This window comes from Monodon monoceros, unplaced genomic scaffold (genome assembly GCF_005190385.1).
Source record: "Monodon monoceros isolate NGI ecotype Baffin Bay Population unplaced genomic scaffold, NGI_Narwhal_1 Super_Scaffold_9, whole genome shotgun sequence".
Lineage (NCBI taxonomy): Eukaryota > Metazoa > Chordata > Mammalia > Artiodactyla > Monodontidae > Monodon > Monodon monoceros.
Window position 1 is genome coordinate 44,555,030 of NW_021703786.1, and position 20,634 is coordinate 44,575,663.

The 20,634-nt window shown below is 51.1% G+C and overlaps 2 protein-coding genes across 2 annotated transcripts in view; one reads left to right on the forward strand and one right to left on the reverse strand.

Annotated features, from left to right (window-relative positions):
- The first annotated feature begins 65 nt into the window (after window positions 1-65).
- RCVRN (recoverin) lies at window positions 66-8,062 on the forward strand. Its single transcript, XM_029210724.1, has 3 exons — window positions 66-1,772; window positions 4,834-4,945; window positions 7,906-8,062. Exons 1-3 carry the CDS (start codon window positions 1,392-1,394, stop codon window positions 8,019-8,021), a joined length of 609 nt encoding a protein of 202 aa, XP_029066557.1. The 5' UTR covers window positions 66-1,391; the 3' UTR covers window positions 8,022-8,062.
- A 5,955-nt stretch (window positions 8,063-14,017) lies between these two features.
- Window positions 14,018-20,634, reverse strand: part of GLP2R (glucagon like peptide 2 receptor) — a 49,106-nt gene continuing 42,489 nt past the window's right edge. Inside the window, exons 11-13 of the mRNA XM_029212199.1 lie at window positions 19,960-20,098; window positions 15,609-15,650; window positions 14,018-14,587 (exon numbers count right to left, since the gene is read on the reverse strand). Of these exons, the coding sequence (XP_029068032.1) occupies window positions 14,252-14,587; window positions 15,609-15,650; window positions 19,960-20,098 (517 nt within the window). The 3' untranslated portion in view covers window positions 14,018-14,251. The remainder of the gene's footprint in view (window positions 14,588-15,608; window positions 15,651-19,959; window positions 20,099-20,634) is intronic.

Below are 20,634 nucleotides of genomic sequence, written 5' to 3' on the forward strand. Positions count from 1 at the left end.
CAAACTGATGACCTGCAGCTGAAACTGAGCCACAGATAAGTTGTATTTATCCCACCCTATGTTTTTGAAAATTTTTGAAAATTTGGAAATCACTCTTAAAGTTCGGAAATTGCAAATTTCCAATTTTTCCAAATTTCCAAATTGCAATTTTCAAACCTGAAAATCTGATTTCTGGATTTCTTTTGGCTTACCAAAAAATCTAGTAACACCAGGCCATAATCCCATCTGACCACATTCAAATGGAGTCAAACACTGGCAGCCCCTGCCATGCAGGTGTGGGCCTCACCACGCCTACTGCCTCCCTGACCCCCGGCTTCACTCACACACTCCACTTGCTGGCCCCTGTAAGCAGTTTAGTTTTTGATCCCTGTCATAGAAGAATAATGGCAAAAACTAACATGCGTTCAGCTCTTACTACGTGCCAGGCTCTATTCTAAATGTGTTGCACGTATTAACTCGTTTCAGCCTCACAATAACAGTGGGAGAGATGCTATTATCATGCCTGTTCACTCAAAGAATAGTCACTGAGGTCCCAAACCCGCCAGATAACGCTTCTGGCGATGGAGATGCAGCGGGCAACAAAACAGATAGAATCCCCGCCTTCATGGCGCTTTCCTTCTGGTGCGATCCCAGGCAGCAGGCAGAATACATCAACAGTAAGTCAGAAGGTGTACGTGCGATCAAGGAAGAGCAATCAAGCAGGATAAACAGCCTGAGGCGTGCTGACACTTGGGGGTGCTCCTGTTGACAGAATGGTCACTATAGGCCTGGCTGAGAAGGCGACATTTAAGGAAAGCCGTGAAGGAGGTGAAAGATTAGGGGAAGAGAATTCTAGGCAGAGAGACGTTAAGAAACGCACCTGGGGTCACACAGCTAGTAAATTGCAAAGCTGAGATTTGAACCTGGGCTGCTTCCAGAGCCTGGCTCCTGACTCCTGCATTACAGGGCCATCCCTGTCGCTGAGACCCTCAGATTTAGGGCAGAAGGCAGGCAGGGAACATCGTTGCTCTTAGAGAGCTAGAGCTGGTGGGGTAAGTTGGCGCAGGGATGGATGAGGGGCAGTGGGAAAGGCCTCGGCTCAAGGCTTTGGCTCTGAAGATTCCGATCACCTGTCCTATCCTCCCAGAAGGCCAAGATGGATTGACCTCCTGCTGTCAGCTCTTTATTTTAATCTCAGGGGGCTTCTGGGAGCTCGTCTCCCCACGCAAGCTCCGGGCCCCTCCTCCCTCCAAGTACAGGGGTGAACCAGCCACAAATCCTCCTAATCCACCAGCATCTCAGGGTGCAACCGCCTCCAGCAGCACCCAGCCAGGCAGCCCGGAGACCCCATTGCTCCCACACACCCACCCACCCAGCGGTGACAGACCGGCTGGGCCCACACCTGCTCACCCATGGGGAACAGCAAAAGCGGAGCCCTGTCCAAGGAGATCCTGGAGGAGCTGCAGCTGAACACCAGGTTCACAGAGGAAGAGCTGAGTACCTGGTACCAGTCCTTCCTGAAGGAGTGCCCCAGTGGCCGCATCACCCGGCAGGAGTTCCAGACCATCTACTCCAAGTTCTTCCCTGACGCCGACCCCAAGGCCTACGCCCAGCACGTGTTCCGCAGCTTTGATGCCAACAGCGATGGCACCTTGGACTTCAAGGAGTATGTCATCGCCCTGCACATGACCAGCATGTGCAAGACCAACCAGAAGCTGGAGTGGGCCTTCTCCCTCTACGATGTAGATGGCAACGGCAGCATCAGCAAGAACGAAGTGCTGGAGATCGTCACGGTCAGTGGCAGCCTCTGCGCTCCCGGCTGAGCTCCCGGCTGAGCTGCACGGGGCTCACCCGGGATCAGGACCCCCTGCTGCTGCTTCTGCACAGGGGGCCTGGCTGGGGGCGGGGATGGAGGGGGGAGTGGGGACCCGGCCTTTGGGAGTCAGTGGCTCTGACAGCGTGGTCAGGAGGGGTCTCCAATAGACCAGTATTAATAGAGGGCTGGGCGCGTTCCCACAGCTTCATTTTCCTCCTAAAGAAGAAGCATCTGGGTATTTCCTACTATTTACCTTTATTGTTTCCCTCTTTCCCTCCCACCTTCCTTCCTTTCTTCATTAAAATGTCCTTCAAAACCTTCCACAGGACGTACTCAGATTCTTTCACAAGTCATTATATATATATAAATATAAATATATATATATATTTATATTTATATATATATATATAGCCACAGGGCTTGTGGGATCTTAGTTCCCCAACCAGGGATTGAACCCAGGGCCATGGCAGTGGAAGCACGGAGTCCTAACCACTGGACCGCCAAGGAAGTCCCTCACAAGTCATTTTAAAGACACGTTTCAAATACATTGGCCCAGGATAAGTATATCCGATAAGATTTTTAGATGTCTGAAAAAGAGTTTCATTTAATATATAAGGAATTTATGCAACTTAGAAACCTACACAAAAGAAAATGAAAATCGCCTTTAATTTCATTATCCAGAGAAAACTACTGTCAACATATGGGCATATACCTTTCCAGTCTTCTATCTGTAGATTTAAAAATAATTTTAGAACTATGACATGTTCACATACGGTTTTTAGTATACTTTTTTCAGCCACTATTTTATTATGAATGTTTTCAATATCAAACTGTTTTTAATAGCTGCTTAGAATTCCATCTTATGGACGTGCCATAAAATTATTTAACCATCCCTATATTTTTGGGCAATGAAGACGCTTCTGTTTTTTCCTATTATATCATTTCTATTTCCCTTCATTTAGTATCGTTTTACAGGATCTCTTTTTGGCCCCACTACCCCATGCCGCTAGCTTTATTTCTCTAATTCCATTCCTGTTAAGAGAGAGAGTATTTTTCATATTTTACATAATTTTTGATGCATTTGCAATCCTGCTTTCATTTGCACAGTTCTTCCACCCTTATTAGGAGAAACCATAAAGAAAATAGCTAAGCGTGCAGCTTGTGGTAAGTGGGCTCTGCTTGGGCCTCCCATTAGGGGCAGGTGTCTGTGGGAACCTCGCTGGCCTCTGGGCGCGGCCTGTAGAGCAAGCTCCCCTGGATTGGCAGGTGGCCTGGGATGGGGACCACTTCCTCAGAACCACCTAAAGGATGCCAGGCCCAGCAGAGGCCTACAAGTTGGTGCTCCTTCAGGGAAAGGAGGAGTTGGGGGAGGAGAGAAGGAGGGGGGCATCCACAGCTGAGGCTATGCAAGATGATGCCGAGGGCTTCCCTGGTGGCGCAGTGGTTGTGAGTCCGCCTGCCGACGCAGGGGACACGGGTTCGTGCCCCGGTCCGGGAAGATCCCACATGCCGCGGAGCGGCTGGGCCCGTGAGCCACGGCCGCTGAGCCTGCACGTCCAGAGCCTGTGCTCCGCAACTGGAGAGGGCACAACAGTGAGACGCCCGCGTACCGCAAAAAAAAAAAAAAAAAAAAAAATGATGATGCCGAGCCTCTACTATTCACCAGGTTCAAGGTCACTGGCCTGGGAGTCAGGAGTTAAGGATTCTAGTCCCAACTACTTCACCACCAAACTGCATGGCATCGAGAAAACCATACAATCTCCCAGCGCCCAGGGTGAGAATGCAATTGTTCGTTCTCGGTCCATTCACCAAGGCCCTGACAGTCCGTCCTTGGCGTTAGAAGCGGGGTTGGCTGGCAGCCAGCCACTCCCAGCCTTTAGCCGTCCAGCCTGCACATGGTTCCCTGGCTCAGGACAGATGGAGGAGTTAAGGGAGCCGCTGCACTTCAGCGCCGGGAACCTCTGAGCTCTGAGCGCTGTCAGCAAGGCTGCTGCCCCAGCTGCTGGGTTTGGTTTCCTTGCTTCTCTTGTTACAGCACAGGGAGCTGAAAGGGGGCTTCTAAAGCTGCTGATCTTCCCTCCAGGTTAATTTCACAGGCATTACTGCCCCTGCCTGGCTGGCTCCCCGATGTCTCCAGGGCCTGGTGGAATCCTAGTAACCTGGAGCTGAAAGGGCACATCGAGACCACCTTGTCCCTTTCCCTGATCACAGGTCGGGAGGCACTTCCTTCTTTGCTGGATATTGTCCATCCAACTCCTTTATTAATGAGACTAGAGGAAGGTGAGACGGATCCTTGAGCTTTAGGCTAAATCTCTCTCTGGATCCCTCCCTGAGCAGGAGGGTAACTGAGGGGCTTCCCGAGACCTTCCCCAGCCCCTAGAACGCTCTCCAAGACAGAGGTTCTAGAACCAAACGTGCCTGGGTTAGAATCTCCACTCTTCTGCTTCTGGCTGGGTGACTTCTAACAAGTTAGTTGACTCAGTTTCTTCCTCTGTGAAATGGGCCAATAACCCCCACCTCATAAACTTGTCATGAGTTTACAGGTAAAAGCGCTTAGAAAAGTGGCAAACGTTAATCACTTGACAGATATTAGCCCTTACAACCAAGGTACCACCTGGACCCAGAAGAAGCCGTTTTATATTCTAAAACTTCTGGGGAGTGGGGTTAAAGGTACCAGTTCCCAAACTGCAGCCTCGGGGCTGCTATGGGATTATCATCAGGAAGTTTTTGATTCTTATTTTCATTTTCTTAATAAGATGAAAGTCATGTGTCTACAGGGGCAGGAAATTCAAACAGTGCAGAAAGGGACAAAATAAGAAGGGAAAGCTGTCTTCACCCCTCCCCCACATTCCCTGTCCCTTCTGAGGATCTCAGAAGTACAGATGCCCCTTCCCCACCCCCAGGAACTTGGATTCAGTAGGGCGGGCTGGGGCCTGAGCGTCTGCATTTTAACCTCTGCTGTGGTGCATCCTGGTAAGCGACATGGGTTCCCCCAGAATTACTCCCTCTCATGGGTTCTCCCTCTCGATTTGGTGTAGGCTATTTTCAAGATGATCAGTCCTGAGGATGTGAAGCGTCTTCCGGAAGACGAGAACACCCCGGAGAAGCGAGCTGAGAAGATCTGGGGGTTCTTTGGCAAGGAGGATGATGGTGAGTTACTTCTTCCTAGCCTTTGATTTCACAGTCATGGGCTGTGTCCTAGAGATCCCAACAAGATTGACCCTTCCGAGTCCAGTGCCCACGCAGGACCGAGGACCCCTCCTCCTGCTGCGGGGCTGTCGGAAGGGCTTCTGTGGGGACTTGCGCAGAATGGTCAGTGGGCAGTTGTGGGACCCCTCTGGAGCTGATGGGAAATGGCACCACATCCCACCGCTCATAAAACTCCATCCCTGCCTGAGATCTCTGGGGGGAGGGGGAAGGCTCTAAATGATGGTGTGCTTTGGAAGGAAAAAACGTCTTTTGTTATGACAGAGTTAACCCACATTGAAGGAATTGTAAAACGTCAAGGCAACAGCCCATTAGCAGTTTGTATGCAAACATGCAAACGGCAAGTTTAGAGGCTTTGCAAAGCAAACCACTTTCTTTTCCAATGGAGTGCCTGTTGTTTTTAGACACTTTGGTTTACTTGTTTACAAAAATGCCTTCTGCACGGTTGGGACAGGGTAAACCTCACTTCAGAATAATCTGAAAGCATGGAGTCCCAAGTAAGTGGGATCTCAATTTACATGGTTTTTCCTTTAGGAAGTTAGTTTGGGTCCCTTGAGAAGCATGGCCAGATGGGATTAGAGTTCAATTAGATTTCAAGAGATTGATGGGGGAAAGGCATACGAGGGAAAATGGGGAGGGGTCTGGAAGAGGCAGGGATAAGCCATCAGACTGCAAAGCAGATGAAACGTTTATGCGCAGAGGCAAGGAAAGCAGGTTGGGTAAGAAAAGTCTTAGACTTCAGTGCTGGGCTAGGACAGTCTTGGCAAAGCTGAGGGGGTGTCCTCAAGCCCCCTTCTTCCAGGAGCTGGCCTGTCTTGGCTCCCTGCCCTGTTCAGTCTGGCTGGGAGCAGCCTGTGGGGAGTACGGCCTTGCATTGTAAGCGGAGATGGATTCCACAACTGGGCAGTGAGGGCTGCTGGTGCATGAGGCCCATGTCCAACTCAGGAAAGACACAGGAGAGGGGCTGGTGTCAGATGGGGGCTGCAAGCTTGAATGACCACAGGGGCCATGATGATGAACGAGAGAGAAGTGGACAGAGGCCCTACTAAGTGATAGATAGGGACTGGCGAACAGTGTGGGGCGTGAGGGCCTGTCTGGTCTTACGGCCTCTGGTCAATTGTTGCCACGCTGGAACACAGTGCCACTGGGGCCCCACCATCTGATTTGTTCAAAAGAGAGGCCAGCAATCGAGATTTTTAAAATCCGAAGTGCCTCAATTGATGAAACACTGCATGGCCCAAACACATCTGAGGAACCGGTATTGGCCCCTTTTGTGATCTCTGGGGCAGTCTCTTACCAAGGTTCCCGGGCACAGGCCTGAGCAGCTGTTGAATAAGGACCCTGCTAACCTGCAGTCTAGGAAGAAGGCAGATTAGCAACCAGATCTTTGACGTTAGGCCAGAACTAGGGCGAGGCAAGTGAGGTGCCCTGGCACAAAATTTAAGGAGGCACCCATCATCAGGTGCCAGCCCTGTGCTCACGGGACCCTAAAAGTGAGAGCCTCCTTAAATTTTGGAGGGTAGGCACCTCCCTTGCCTCACTCAGATGTCACCTCCCCTTTGAGCGCACCTTCTCTTGGATGCAGCCTGGTGGCACCTTACCCCACTGGCTCTTTCACCTGCTTCATGACACCCTTCTGGGTCTGCCATGTGCTGAGTCCCTTGTTCTGCTATGTGCTAAACTGAAAACTGACCCAGGTGAAACTCACAGGGGGCAGTGGTATTGGGAGGCTGAGCCAGTACTGCCACCACGTGATTTGTGTTTTCACATGGCCCATCTGGAGACAACGCCTCACTCCTGGGAGGAGTTTCAAGCTATGTGTGAGGCTGATAGAGTAGCTGGGACTACTTCTTCTTCTTTTTTTTTAATATATTTATTTGTTTATTTTTGGCTGCATTGGTTCTTTGTTGGTACGCGCGGGCTTTCTCTAGTTGCCGCGAGCGGGGGCTACTATTCATTGCGGTGCCCGGGCTTCGCATGGCAGTGGCTTCTCTTTGTTGCAGAGCACGGGCTCTAGGTGCGCGGGCTTCAGTAGTTGTGGCTCCCGGGCACAGACTCAGTAGTTGTGGCGCACGGGCTTAGTTGCTCCGCGGCATGTGGGGTCTTCCCGGACCAGGGCTCGAACCCACGTCCCCTGCATTGGCAGGCAGATTCTTAACCACTACACCACCAGGGAAGTCGGCGGCTGGGATTTTAAAACCCAAATTTCACCATCCTGACCTGCACAGGGAAACAGGCTGGATCCTAATCCAGGAAGGATTAAGGTTGCCGAAAAGGCCTGGAACATAAGCCAATGGCGAAACCTAAATCAGCTCAGCCAAGCTTTATTGAGCACCTACTACGTGCAGGACTATGAGCATAGCCATGAGCAGGAAGGAACAGCTGCCTCGTTCTAGGGTCATTTCTACAGGTGACTGTCTCCCCATCAGACAAACAGTTTGCTGGGCCAGGGGACATTATCTCACTCCTTTCCACGCCACACCCTGCCCTCTGCCCCCTGCAATGACCTCAGCCCAAACACAGTGACTCTGGCACAGAGGAAGGGCTTAGTGAGTGCATTTCACTGGATAGAACTGAATTCAATAGTTGGGGACAAGGATCTCTCTTGTCCTAAATGGGAAGGTAGATCACGGATGCAGAGACGCCTAGGAAAGGATCACCAGCCAATCAGAAGAGACACAGCACACTTCCTCGAGGCCCGGCAGTGCCTGAACTTAACCCTCTTGTTGCTGGTTCCTGGGGAGGTCCAGGGGTCCTAGGGTGGAGTCAGGGGTGGGGTTACCCTCCGGAGCACTGAGACTCAGTATTTTCATAATAGATCCATCCGTACTGGGTATGCTGGCCGACGTCAGCTTTATCGCAGCCTATCCTGACTGTAGTAATTTCTTGCCCCCTGTGCACAGATAAACTTACAGAGAAAGAGTTCATCGAGGGAACCCTAGCCAATATGGAAATTCTACGACTGATCCAATTTGAGCCGCAAAAAGTGAAGGAGAAGTTTAAGGAAAAGAAACCCTGACGTCAACTGCTCAGGTCTCCTCCCCATCCCCCACGCCCCAATGTAAACACGCATGTGCACACGCGCCCCCGGGGCGGGAGAGCCTCCAACCGGCAGCACATTAACCCCGCAGCATGGCTTCCAGCCAAACGGAAGCGTTTTTAGCAATTCACCAAGTCCCGCCCACTATACCTGCCTGCCTCCCCTCCGCCTGCCCGCCAGCCCGCCAGCCCTGCCTCCCCTCCACCTGCCCGCCAGCCCAGGCTTCCGCAGTAATCCCAGGATTAGGTCACAGGAGGCCTAAATATCCCCACCCCGTACCGTGTAAGCTCCTTTGTGGATTGTTGGGTAAGCAGGTTCCAATAAATGCAAGAGGAGCCGGGAACATAGCTGACTGGTCATTCTCGAACTGGAAGAAGAAATGATTTCTGTCGGCTCAGCCTCAAAGACAAGGATGTGTCGCAGCCGTAGGCCAGGGTGCGGGGACTGTGGTGCCGAAGGAGAGACAGCACAGCCCTGGTCTCCTGCAACTCAGGGCGCAAAGGAGACCGCAGACCTTGAAGGAGTCGGTTGAGGTGGTGAGGTTACCATGGAGACACGCAAAGCACTGTGGGAAGACACAATGGGAGGGGCCGACTTGCCCAGAGATGGGCAAGGTGTTCCTGATGAAGAGGCATTTCAATTAAGACCCAGTGCACTGCCGCGGGGGAAAGGTGGTGGTGGGGAAGCAGTGTGTCTCAGAGACCCTGAGGCAGGAATGAGCGTTTCGAGTTCTAGGGCCCTGAGAAGGCCAGTGTAGCCAGAGAGCAGAGGGAGGGAGAGCGGATTGTGAGGTAAGCCTCCAAAGCAGACAGGGGCCAGCGCATGCAAGGCCTTCCCTGCAGCCCAGGGGAGGTGAGGGTGGTGGGTACCGTGTGGGGTTTCAAGTAGGAGGGATTTACGTTTCTAAGAGGACCCTCTGGCAGGGTAGAAATAAATCAGAGGGGCAAGACCGAGGCCTGGAGATCACACTCTTACAGTCGCCCAGGTGGCCTGGGCCAGGGGAACAGCAGTGGGATGAAGAGAACGGGACCTGCTCGGGAGATATTTAGGAGGTAGAATCCACCTGACTGGTACAGGGGAGGAGGGAGGAGCAAGGATGGCAGCCAGGTTTGTGGCTTGGGTGCCGGGTGAGTGGTGATGTCATCCACCGAGATGGGAAACACCAGGGAGAGATGCTGGTTTCAGGAGATAATGACAAGTTCAGTTTTGATACGCTGCAAGGTGAAGAGAGATGGCCCTGAGGCCCCTATTTTTAGGGGCAAGGAAAAGGAGACGCAGAGACAGCAAGCAGGTCGCCCAGGGTCAGCTAATGAGCAGATGCCAGGCCAGCACTGCCCACTGGCCCACACTGCCTTATCAGAGCTCTAGGGCCTGGAACACCTCAGAGCTCCACTGGCGGGTTCTCGAGAGCATTGTGTTCAGTTTTGAAAGTTCATTTATTCTCCAGGCCTAAGTTCCAAGATGAGGTTAGAAAAATGCAGGACATGCAGATGTCCTGGACACTTGAGCAACCTGTGTGCAACCCTCTGAGGCTGGGGCGTCTCCATCTGCTGGTGTGGGGGGATCACCCCAGCTTTAGCAACAGCAATGGCACAATCACCGCCGTCAGAAAGTGCCGCTCTTTGTGGAGGGTGAACTGGAGAGTCATCATAACACTTACGGATGGAGCGTTTCCTATGGGCCTGGCATCCTGCTGGAGGCTCGGCATTATTTCACTGATGGAGGTGTTATTATCCCCATAGTGTAGATGAGGACACCAAGGCCACGAAGTAGGAGTAGGATTTGGTGCTCAAACAGGAGTCCCTACCGGGACATGACAGGACAGAGAATTCTGGGATTGCACAGCATCGGAGCTGGAAGTGAAAGGGGGCTACACAGCATCTGGTCCAGTGGTTCTGGGGGGAGGACAGTAATAACCTGCCCAAGATACCCCTCCAGTATCAGACATAGCGGGCCACCCAGGAGCCATGTGGGAGGGAGACGAAAGACCCAGGGTGGTCTAGGGACAGAACCAAAGGGCTCAATGCCTCACTCCAGTGCTCTTTCCACACACACTGCCCTCCATGACTCAATCTGGTCGATTGGGGTGTGAAGTTGGGAGCTTTTCACTTCTCTCTGAGGTCAAGGTATCCTTGTCACTCGAGTCTAAAAGGATAGACACTGCATAATAACCTTGTTGGTTTGTGGTTCAACAAGAGACATAAAGGGGCCACTGGACCTTCTGTTGGCCAATGGAGGACCCAAGGGTCATAACCTAATTAGCACATCTTCTGTTAGCTTGGGGTGGCAGGGCCACTTGGGCTGGGATCCTGTACAGCTCTAGGGCACCCTGTGGGGAAGATGCTAAGAGAACTTAGAGGCAGTGTAAAGTCCAACTTGACTGAAGAGAAGAGAAGGAGGTAGGGGTGGTAATGAGCTATGTCATCAAGACTCTTCCAGATGCAAGGAACGGAAGACCTAACACCAGTTTCTGTGGCACAAATATTATTGACTCATGTAACTGAAATTCCAGGAGTAGCACCAACTTAAAGGTCAGGCTTAATCCAGGGGCTCCAGCAAGGTCTCAGGGCTCTTTCTGCATCTCCTGGTTCTGCTCGCTGCTGTGGAGTCTCCATTCCCAGCCAGGCTTTTCCCCCAAGAGGGCTACCAGCAGATCCAGGCTTACTTCTTTGTGGTTCCAATTTCAGCAAGAAAGAAAAAATGCTTTCTTTGTCAAGAGTCCCAGGACTGTCTCTCACTGGCTCTGACTGGTTCTGTGTCCATCCCTGACCCAATATCTGGTGCCAGGAGGATGTCATGCTCAGCCTGGCCGAGCAGATTTTCATGCCCATCCTTGGGGCTGAGGATGGAGTTGGAATGACTCAAACTTCAAGGACTGAGAGTGGGAGATGTGTGATTTCCAAAAGGAAAATTTTCGTGCTGTTAGTATAAGAGGGGTGGATGGTAAAAATAGATGTCCACTATAGAGACTTTGTGGAGGTCACTTCACATCTCTGAACTTCTGCTTCCTCATGTACATGGAAACTCAAGGGCAGAAACAAACTCGTCAAGAACAATAACCCAAACTGCTCTCACAGGGTCCCAGCCTCTTGTGCAGTGGCCCTTGGGCATTTCTTAGCATCCCCAGGAGGCACCCCAGACAGATTCATCAATAGGTCCCTCAGTGCCAGGTACCATTGCTGCCACCGGTCACATTTCCACCACAGCCAAGGCTACAGTGCTTCTGACGTGTCCAAGCTGTGTGCTGGGCTGCTGGTGTGCTTTCTGGCCTCACCAGCCATCGATGTTTCTAGAAAGTGTCCCAGGTGACTGCAAAGCCAGGATTGAGACCCACGAGGCTGGATCTTTAAGGCAACAGCAAAGTGAATGATCTAGGGAGTGGTCTAGAAGAAGGCAGACACTTGCCTTCCACCCTTTTGACCTCCGACCTCTGCTTCTCTCTCCGACCTCTCTGCCCTCTCTTCTTGGTCCCTGAGACAATGGACAACCCAGGTTCCCAGGCTTGATACTGCAGCTCTTTTTCCCACTTCTGGCCAGGAACAGTGCGCCAGATTCTCCAGGGGCAGAGACCTTCAGCTCCAGTGTGAAACCAATGTAAAAGAACCAACAAGTCAAATTAAATAAACTTATGTTAATCATTAGCAGAGCAAGCGGCAGTGTGTGTGTGTGTGCGCGCCACCCCATGTGTGGAGTGAGCGGGGAGGGCATATTTACAAGTGCTTGAAATAAAGTTCCTTCTACTAGTGGCCGGGCCCTGGGTAACTGACCCTCGACAGCATCTGATGCTCCCAAGACGCTTCTGTCTTGTCTCCTTTGATGAATGTGTTCTGAACCTGCTCTGAACTGGCTATGCTGGATACGAGCTGGGAAGACGACACGGCCCAGCTTTCTAGGTGCTAATGGGTTGATGAGAAACGGCAGAGACTTTTGCAGAAAGGAAAAAGTAGGACATGTATTTTAATGATTGAATTGTGGACAATCTGGACACCAAAAAACAAACCTTTGCTTTGTTATGTACTTGCCTAATGTCATTGCTTCAGTTTCCCCTGTTGCAGAGCAGAGCCAGGACTGGGGGGAGGGGAAGATGGGCACCGGCCTCAGGGGCGAAATTTAAGGTAAGCGACAAAAAGCTCAGTAATCAAGATAAATAATATTTTCATGCAATCGTTTAAAAATGAAAATTAATGTTAAAACGTCCATGATGAGCAAAATATCAAAATTTTATATAGTCAGGACCAGACCCTTTATTTGCATCTCATGGCCTCACTTGCTTCACCCTCATCGCAGCCTTGGTTCCAATAAAATGTCATTTTTTATAAATGGCCCGTGGGCTGTAGCTTGCAGATTTGATTTTTTTTAATATTGCTTTAAAATATTACTTATCTTGACGACTGTGGGTTTTTTAGTACTCTCTTAAATTTCGCACCTGAACTGAGGTCTGCTTGCCTCACCCTGGTCTCAGTCCTGCTGCAAAGTGTCTCTGACAATGGAGTTGCCAGGTGAAATACAGGATGTGCAGTGGATTTGGATTTCACGTAAAGTATATCCCGTGGGATATACTTAGACAATAATAATATTAGACAAATAATAATATTTGTCCAAAATTCAAATTTAACTGAGAATTGTGGATTTTTTAACATCTTTATTGGGGTATAATTGCTTTACAATGGTGTGTTAGTTTCTGCTGTATAACAAAGTGAATCAGCTATATGTATACTTATATCCGAACTGTGTATTTTTAATTGCAAAATCTGGCACCCCTACTTGATAAGTATCATATCGCACCTCCCCCTAATATAAGGCAGGACTTGGTCCCACAGCATCATACCCCGGCCACCCACGTACACATACATTTTACACGCTGTAAAAGTGACGCTCCTGAGAACTGACACCCTGTTTCCATAGAACGTTCCTCCCTTGACCTTCCTCAGCCTCTTGCCTTACAGTTGCAGCCACTGAGCCTGACCCTAATTGCCTGGGCCCTCCTCAGCCTCCAGAAGCACCCTCCACTCAGGGTCTGGGCACAACTTACTCCCCACCTGCAGACCGGGTCCACAGCCCCGGCCCCCTCGGTGGCTCCTCGGCGTGTCCAGATCAGCCACAGTCCTCTCATTTCAGCTGGGTCCCCTCCAGCTCTCAGCATCCAATTCCATACGAGGAGTGGGACTCTTATCAGTGGGGGACTCAGGGCCGGGAGAACAGTGGGCAAACCTCCCAGAGCAGAAGGTACAGCCATCCAGGTATCAACGGCAAACGAAAAATGGCAGAGAGCGGTAGGCAAGTAAGGCTTGAAGAAGCCAAGCTCAGACAGGCAGGCGGAGCCAGAAAAGTGAGAAAATGACCAACAGCAACTTTCAGAGGGGCCCTGGGTGCTGGGGCCAACCCTCCGAGGAAGGATGGGCTCGTTACAGGTCAAACAGAACTGCTGCTGCCCACGGATGAGAACTGAGATGGAGAGAGGGAGGGAAGACTTGACAAGAGAGGAAGAAGAGAGAAGGGAAGGAGAGGGCTCTGGGGGGCGGAGTGCGGTCCACCCTGTCAGAGGAGGGCAGGCGTGTCACAGCTGAACTGCTGAATGCAGGACTCCGGCGGTCTCTCCCGCCAGCGGCCAGCTCAGGGGGTGCTTCTGGCTGCTGCCCATCCTGCCCCAGGTTTTCAAAACGTGGGCTCGCATCAGAATTACCTGGGATGCTTGTTACACAATTCCCGTCGCCAGCCATCGTCCCAGATGCACCCTCTTAGAATCTCTGCCATGAGTCAGACTCTGCATTTAAAACACTTCGCAGGTGGTCCTTGGACACACTGAACCCGACTTCAGATAGACACCTTGTACCATGAAGGGTAAAGGAAGGATAGCGGCTGGCCTCTATTTCATAGCAGACATCTCTCTGTATCCTAGGGCTCCATTCACTCGAATATGGGCCCAGCCCGGAAGGCTGGCGGCGCTCTGGAAACCACACCTGCGGGGGTGATGAGGATGACAGGGCACGCAGAGGCGGTGAGTGTACGCAGCCTCTGTCGCACAGCGCAGGGCAAGCCGGGAAGAGACGTCCAAAGTAGGCGGGGCGACGTCACGTCGGAGTGGGCGGGGTGCGCGGGAAGTGGGCTGACTTTGCACCCGCAAGGTCAGCAACGTGCAGCTTGGCCGCCTCCTCCCTCGCCCATCTCAGGAGTCTCCAGGGAGCGGAGCCAGAGAGGTGGGCTCCTGCCTAGATCTCGCTCTCCTCGAGAATCTCCTCCATGGTGTGGACCAGGGTGAAGTCCCCCTCGCTGCTCTCCGACACGCTGCTGCCCCGGGGCCAGGCTGCGTGGCCTTGGCGGGGCAGGGCGCCCGCCACCCGCAGGCCCTCCTCAGTCGAGTGCAGGAGCTGCCCACCGTGGGGCGAGGGCCGCGCCTTCTGCAGCTTGCCGGAGCCGGTCCCCTCCGAGAGCTTCTTGGGACATTTCTCTAGGAATCGGAAGTTCTTCCCCAGGACCCAGGCTCTGCAGCCCGAGTGGTGGGCTAGCAAAAAGCGGGCCCACTGCTTCCGCAGCTCGGCCTTCACCTGCCAGGTGAGAAGAGGGCGGGGTTACTGCCTGGGAGCCACTGAGTCCAGTGTCCACTCAGAAAATGTGTACTGAATGGCTACTCTGGACCACCCTTGGGAAACCTACCTTCTCACTAGGGGAGACGAACAAAGAGAAGCAAACAAATACATGTGAGCAGAGTAGATGTTAGTGACACCGTGAGGCCTTTAAGCAGGACAGTGGGGTGAGGAGACTAAAATCTGAGATAGGGTGTTCAGAAAAGGACTGGTCGAGGTGACATTTGAAACCTGCCTGGTGGATCATGGGTCCCTGCTTGAAGATACAGAAAAGGCAGCAGTGAGCCAGACGGAAGAGGTTTTGACGTCAAGAGGCTTACATTCTAGCGGAAGGAGACAGAAATCCATATTTACACCTGGGATGGGGGGAGGGGAAGATGAAAGGGAGCCAGAGATTCCACCAACTCCTCAAGTCAGGAGAAAACTGCTCTGGCCTCTTCCCCTCCCCCTTTCAAGCCTCTTTCTGGGGGAGCAGAGAGTTGGTTGGGGGCTCTGCAATAATATTAACAATAAAAATAATCGTTGTTACCATGCATAGGACCTTTACCATGCATCCCTGGGGTATCACTGCAGGGTAGGGACCATTGTTATTCCCATTTTACGGACGAGGAAACTGAGGCTCAAAGAGCCACAGTGACCTGACTAATGCAGATCTCCTAAGTGGGTGAGTCATGGCTTGAATGCAGATTTTTGGACTCCGGAGTTACAGCTGGTAACTGTATGACACTTTGATACTCCCAGCGCGGCTCCAGCGGGGCCATGGTTGGGCTCTGGAAAGGAAACTCATCCCAATACCTTTCCCCATCAGTCTAAGATGCCTGCTGCTCTCTCTACTGGATGTCTGTGGTACCCATTTGTCCCAGGACGTGCTGGTCACTGCACACCCCCCCATGGCACCATCATGTAAACCGAACTCTCCAGGGGCAGCAGGATGCCGGCCCCAGCCTCGCAGGGAGCTAGGATGGCAGCATGGAAAACGTACCTCTCCGTTGGAAAAGCAATACTGCAAGGCCACAAGTAGTCCCTGGAATGAAAGGAAGAGGTGGCGTGAAGCTTGACTCAGTAGAAGGTGTGTCTGACGGTTACTTGGAAAGTCCACAGACCGGCCCTAGTCCTAGTAGCCCCTACAAGAGGCAGGCAGCTGCTTGACTGTACTAACTAGAGTGAGTCATAATGATTACATTAACCGGGGTTTCCATGGGGTCTCTTCCTACTTTGACACTCACCACCCACATCAGCCTAGGCATTTGCTTACACGCTCATAGGTCAATGATGATTAAACCCTAAAGGTTCTACATCATTCATTCAATTATATAGATACTGTACAAGGTGACTGTCCCATTTCTATTTGTCCATAGTGGGCAATGGCTAATTTTTTTTTGACAGATTTGCATCCTTTCCTGACCCTCCCCTACTCCCTGGGCTTCTGGCAGGGCTGTCAATCATTTGGTCCTCATGTTCTAGGAGGGCCATCACCACAATAAACAGCCCAAATGGTCATGTGACCCAAGCAGGCCCAATCTCAGTTCTTTTCAGCAGGAAAGAAGAGAAAGTTGCACCCTCTTCCCTGCTTTTGCCAACTTTATAGTCAAAGTTAGTCTGGAGACACTCAAGGGCATCTTCCCAGCTACGTGGAGAGCGCCCGCCTGAGGATAAAGCCAACATAGAGAAAAGCAGAGGCTGGAGATGGTCAGAGACAGATTTTGATGATATTGTTTGAGAACCTGGATCCAGCTGTACCTGATCCTGAAATTTTCAGTTTTTTTTTTTTTTTTTTTTTTGCAGTATGTGGGCCTCTCACTGTTGTGGCCTCTCCCGTTGCAGAGCACAGGCTCCGGACGCGCAGGCTCAGCGGCCATGGCTCACGGGCCCAGCCGCTCCGCGGCATGTGGGATCTTCCCGGACCGGGGCACGAACCCGCGTCCCCTGCATCGGCAGGCGGACTCTCAACCACTGCGCCACCAGGGAAGCCCTGAAATTTTCATTTTTGTGAGATAGTAAATACCCTTTTCTCGTGTCAGAATATTTCTTCTGAAAAGATAGATCATTTCATGCCTGGGGTTTACCATCACACTTAGATTAAAATACAATGTCCTAACCACAGGAGGAGCTAAGGTGATGTGGCCTTGTGTCTGTGTCACTGACCTCACCTTGTACCACGCTTCCCCTCAGCTACCATATTCCAGCCACACGGACCTTCTGGGTGCCTTCAGCATCTCAAGCTCATGGATTAGGTTGCTGTAGAACTAAGTGGATCAAAACAATAAAGATTTATCGTCTCGCAGACTTCCTACGGGCCAAGAATCTGGCCATGGCTTAGCTGGGTATTCCCGCTCAGGGTCATTCTTCTGGTTGCAGTCAAGTTGTTGGCTGGAACTTCAGGTATCTGAAGGCTTGACTTGCTTCCAAGACAGCTCACATGCCTGGCAAGTTGGTGCTGGTTGTTGGTAGGAAACCTCCATCTCCCTCCATAGAGCTGCTTATGTGTCCTCAGGACGTGGCAGCTGGCTTCACCCAGAGGGCATGACCCAAGGGAGCCAGGCGGAGGCTGCAACCCTTTTTATGTCCTAGCCTCAAACATCACACGCTTTCATGCCCACAATACCCTAATGGTCGCACAGGTCAACCCTATTCTGTGTGAGAGGGCACTACTCAAGTCTGTGAAAACCAAGAGGCAAAGATGACCGGGGGGCATGTTGGAGACCGGCTATCAGCTCATTTCTTCCTCAGGTCCCGTTGTCACACTTTCTGTTTTCTGGACCATTCTTTCCTCAAATCTCTGCCTAACTGGCTTCTCAAAATTCAGGTCATAGCTCAAATATCTCCTAAAAGAGAAGTCTTTCCCCACCACTCAATTTTTGGTAGCCGTTCCAGTCACAATCACAGTTCTCTATTTCATAGTCTTCAGGATATTAATAACCAGAATTGTTCTTCATTTGTCAACCTGGTTATTATCTGTCCCTCCCCGCCCCCTTCCCCCAACCAGAAGACCACCTTTATCTGGTCTTTTCACTGCCAGATACTGGAAGGGGGTGGGCGTGCTTTCGGCGTGCCGGAAGTCTCACAAATGAGTTGGGTGAAATACTCATCACAAGTGTGTCTTTCACTTCGTCAGGTCCTTGAGTCATGGTTGGAGGGGCTTCCTGGAGTCTGGTTGACTCTCATTCTAGATGAAGCGAGTGTGAAGGGAGCGGTCCCACGAACAGATGGCTCTCACTCCGTGTGTCACCACCACTTGGCGGTCTCTCCAAAGACCCCTCGACAGCAGGAGGCTGGTGAAATTCTCTAAGCAATAGGCCCTTGGGAGAGTGAAGGGTCCCCTAAAGCAGCAAGGAAAGGAAGCTGTTGGGTCCAGTGCTAATTTCTATGGTGGAGTCACTAAGATACGACCCACTGAATGTGCACCTGCACACCTGCGCACCCGTGCTCTCACCTCTGCCTGGCGGGCTGGAGGGGAACAGCGTGGGGGTCTTTAGAAGGTGCGTGGCCTCTGTCCAGGCACAAGCTCCTAAGTGTGTTTCTAGCTCCATCTGCAGAGCTGCTCTGATTCCTCGCCTTCCTCGGTGGTGCCTGAGCTCAGGTTGCTGCAGGACCAAACGATCAGTGTGGTAGCTGGTCTCCAGAGATGGCCCCAAGGATTTCTCCCCTCCTGGTAGGCATATGTGACCCTTCACATCAAGAGATGGACCATATCTTCCCTCCCCTTGAATCTGGGATGTGCTTGTGACTCCTTCTACCAGCACAATGTGGGACTTCCGAGCCTTTGCCTTAAGAGGGTTGGAAGCGTCTGCTTCCTCCCTCTTAGAGCACTTGCTCTTGGGATACTCCTAAGAGTCCAGGTGCCATGCTCTGAGATGCACAAGATACGTGGAGAGGCCACATGGAGAACTTAGGTTCCTAATCGATAGCCCCAGCTGAGCTCCCAGCCAACAGCCCATGTCGACGTCCAGCCGTGTGAATGAGCTGTCTTGGATGTTCTGGCCCAAATCAAGCCTTCAGATGTTTGCAGCCCCATTCAAATATGACATGTATCGAAAGGTTCACCCTGCTGAGTCCAGACAGCCCAGCTTACAGAATCATTCGAGATTAATAACATAGTTTCTGATTCAAGCCATGAAGTTTGGGGGGAGTTTGCTACACAGTAATGGGTGACCCAAACATGCTCCCTTGCCAGGGAGTCTGGTAGGCTAGGATCTGTCCTACAAAGAAATCTGTCCCACAAAGCTCTGCATGAACGTCTTATCTTCAGCTGGCCTTGGGTGTGTGAGATCAGCTGATCAAGGGGTCACATGACCGATCAAGTCCTCAGAGGGAAAAAGGCCACCAAATACTACTGACATAACAGCTGTAATTTTTTGTTTTGTTGTTGTTGTTTCTGATTTGGGATTACTTTTTAAAGAAGATTAAGACCAAGCAACATAGGAAACCCCAGTGACTAAACTTTAGCCTTTGAACTCCCCCAAAAGATTGAAGTAAATTAAACATGGTTTCAAAATGAAAAAAAGTTACCAGTGGGCGCTCTGTCTCCATTCAAAGCCACATGCAATTCAGCTCTAACAGAAGGTAAAAAGAGCCACTGTCCAGTTGCCCCTACCATACCTCAGGCTCTGTCCCCTGGGCCTTTGGTGTGGTGAGTGTGGGGATTCGATGAAATTTATTTTGACCCAAATAAAGCCACTCCGGCCAGTCTCAGCCATCTGAGCCTCCGCAGCTTAGGCTCCAGACATATGAGTGGAGAAGTCATCTAGAAAGTTCAGCCCCAGCAAGCATCCCTGGAGCAGAGGTGAGACATGCCTACTATGTCCTACCTGGATTCTTGACCCCCAGAATCATGGGAAATAAGAAAAATTACTGTCGTTTTAATCTGCTAAGTAATGGATGACAGTTGAAGCCATGGATAACCAAAACACCCAGGTACCTGAACCACAGGTGGCCTCCTGTTTCTAGTTTCATCCCACACACACCTGTCAAAGTCCCGAGAGCCTCCTGGTCTCTACTCACTGTTCATTTTGCACAAACTGTGCAGAGAACCCAACAAAAATAGGCGCTTAATAAAAGGCTTCATGCGGACACGGTGAATATGATCGTGAGTCACACCAACTATTATAGTGCCGGAAACAAACCACTTTTCCCTTCTTAGTCACCGAGTCACGCTGGCAGGATTAAAGCAACATTTCCATCTCCACACCCTTCTAATGCCAAAGCCGATAAATCCTACTGATAACCAGAGCTCTCCTTCCCTCTTCGGGCTCTCGCAACTTCGAGTGTGTTTGGATCAGGGGCATTTTGTTTTCTCCAAAGCCAAAGGCATCCTTGTTCAGATGTCTACTTACGTGGAAGGAGCTCAGAGTCAACTGAATGAAGAGTCGTATATATCTTGGAAATCCTTCAACTTGATCGTCAGTGATGAAAGAGAAGAGAATCTCATGAACACCCAATAAAGGAATGAGGACCAGCGTGGACTTGGCCAATCTGCAAATAGCAATCAAATGCGTGTCATGAAAGCCACCTTGGGAACAGGCAACATTTCCTGCTCTTCTGTGCATTGTTTACTGTAGCTCTAATGGCACTGATAAATAGCTGATTTTCCCGTTTGTCTCCTTGGCTACACGTTGAATGCCTTAAGGGCCAGTGTGGTCCTGTTCACTGATGCATCCCCACACCTGACTCATGGAAGATGCTCAGAAAACATGAATTGGATGAATGAATGAATGAATGAAAGAATGAATGAATGGATTCCTCCATATAATGATATACCTACAGATCTTAACGTTTTGTTTGATGGATAGATTTCCATGCACATGGCTGTCACCATAGGACATTACATCCCTTACCAGGTTTGACAAGTTTCCCGTTACCTAGCTAGCAGGTGCCTCTACCTCTTTCTCTATTTGGGACTTCCAGTGTCAGTGCTTTACGGAGCCTGAGAAGAGAAAGAAAATGACTTGCCCAGGGTCACGCAGCCCCTAAGGGGTACCTCCCAGCCTGGAAGCGGGGCTTCTGACCTC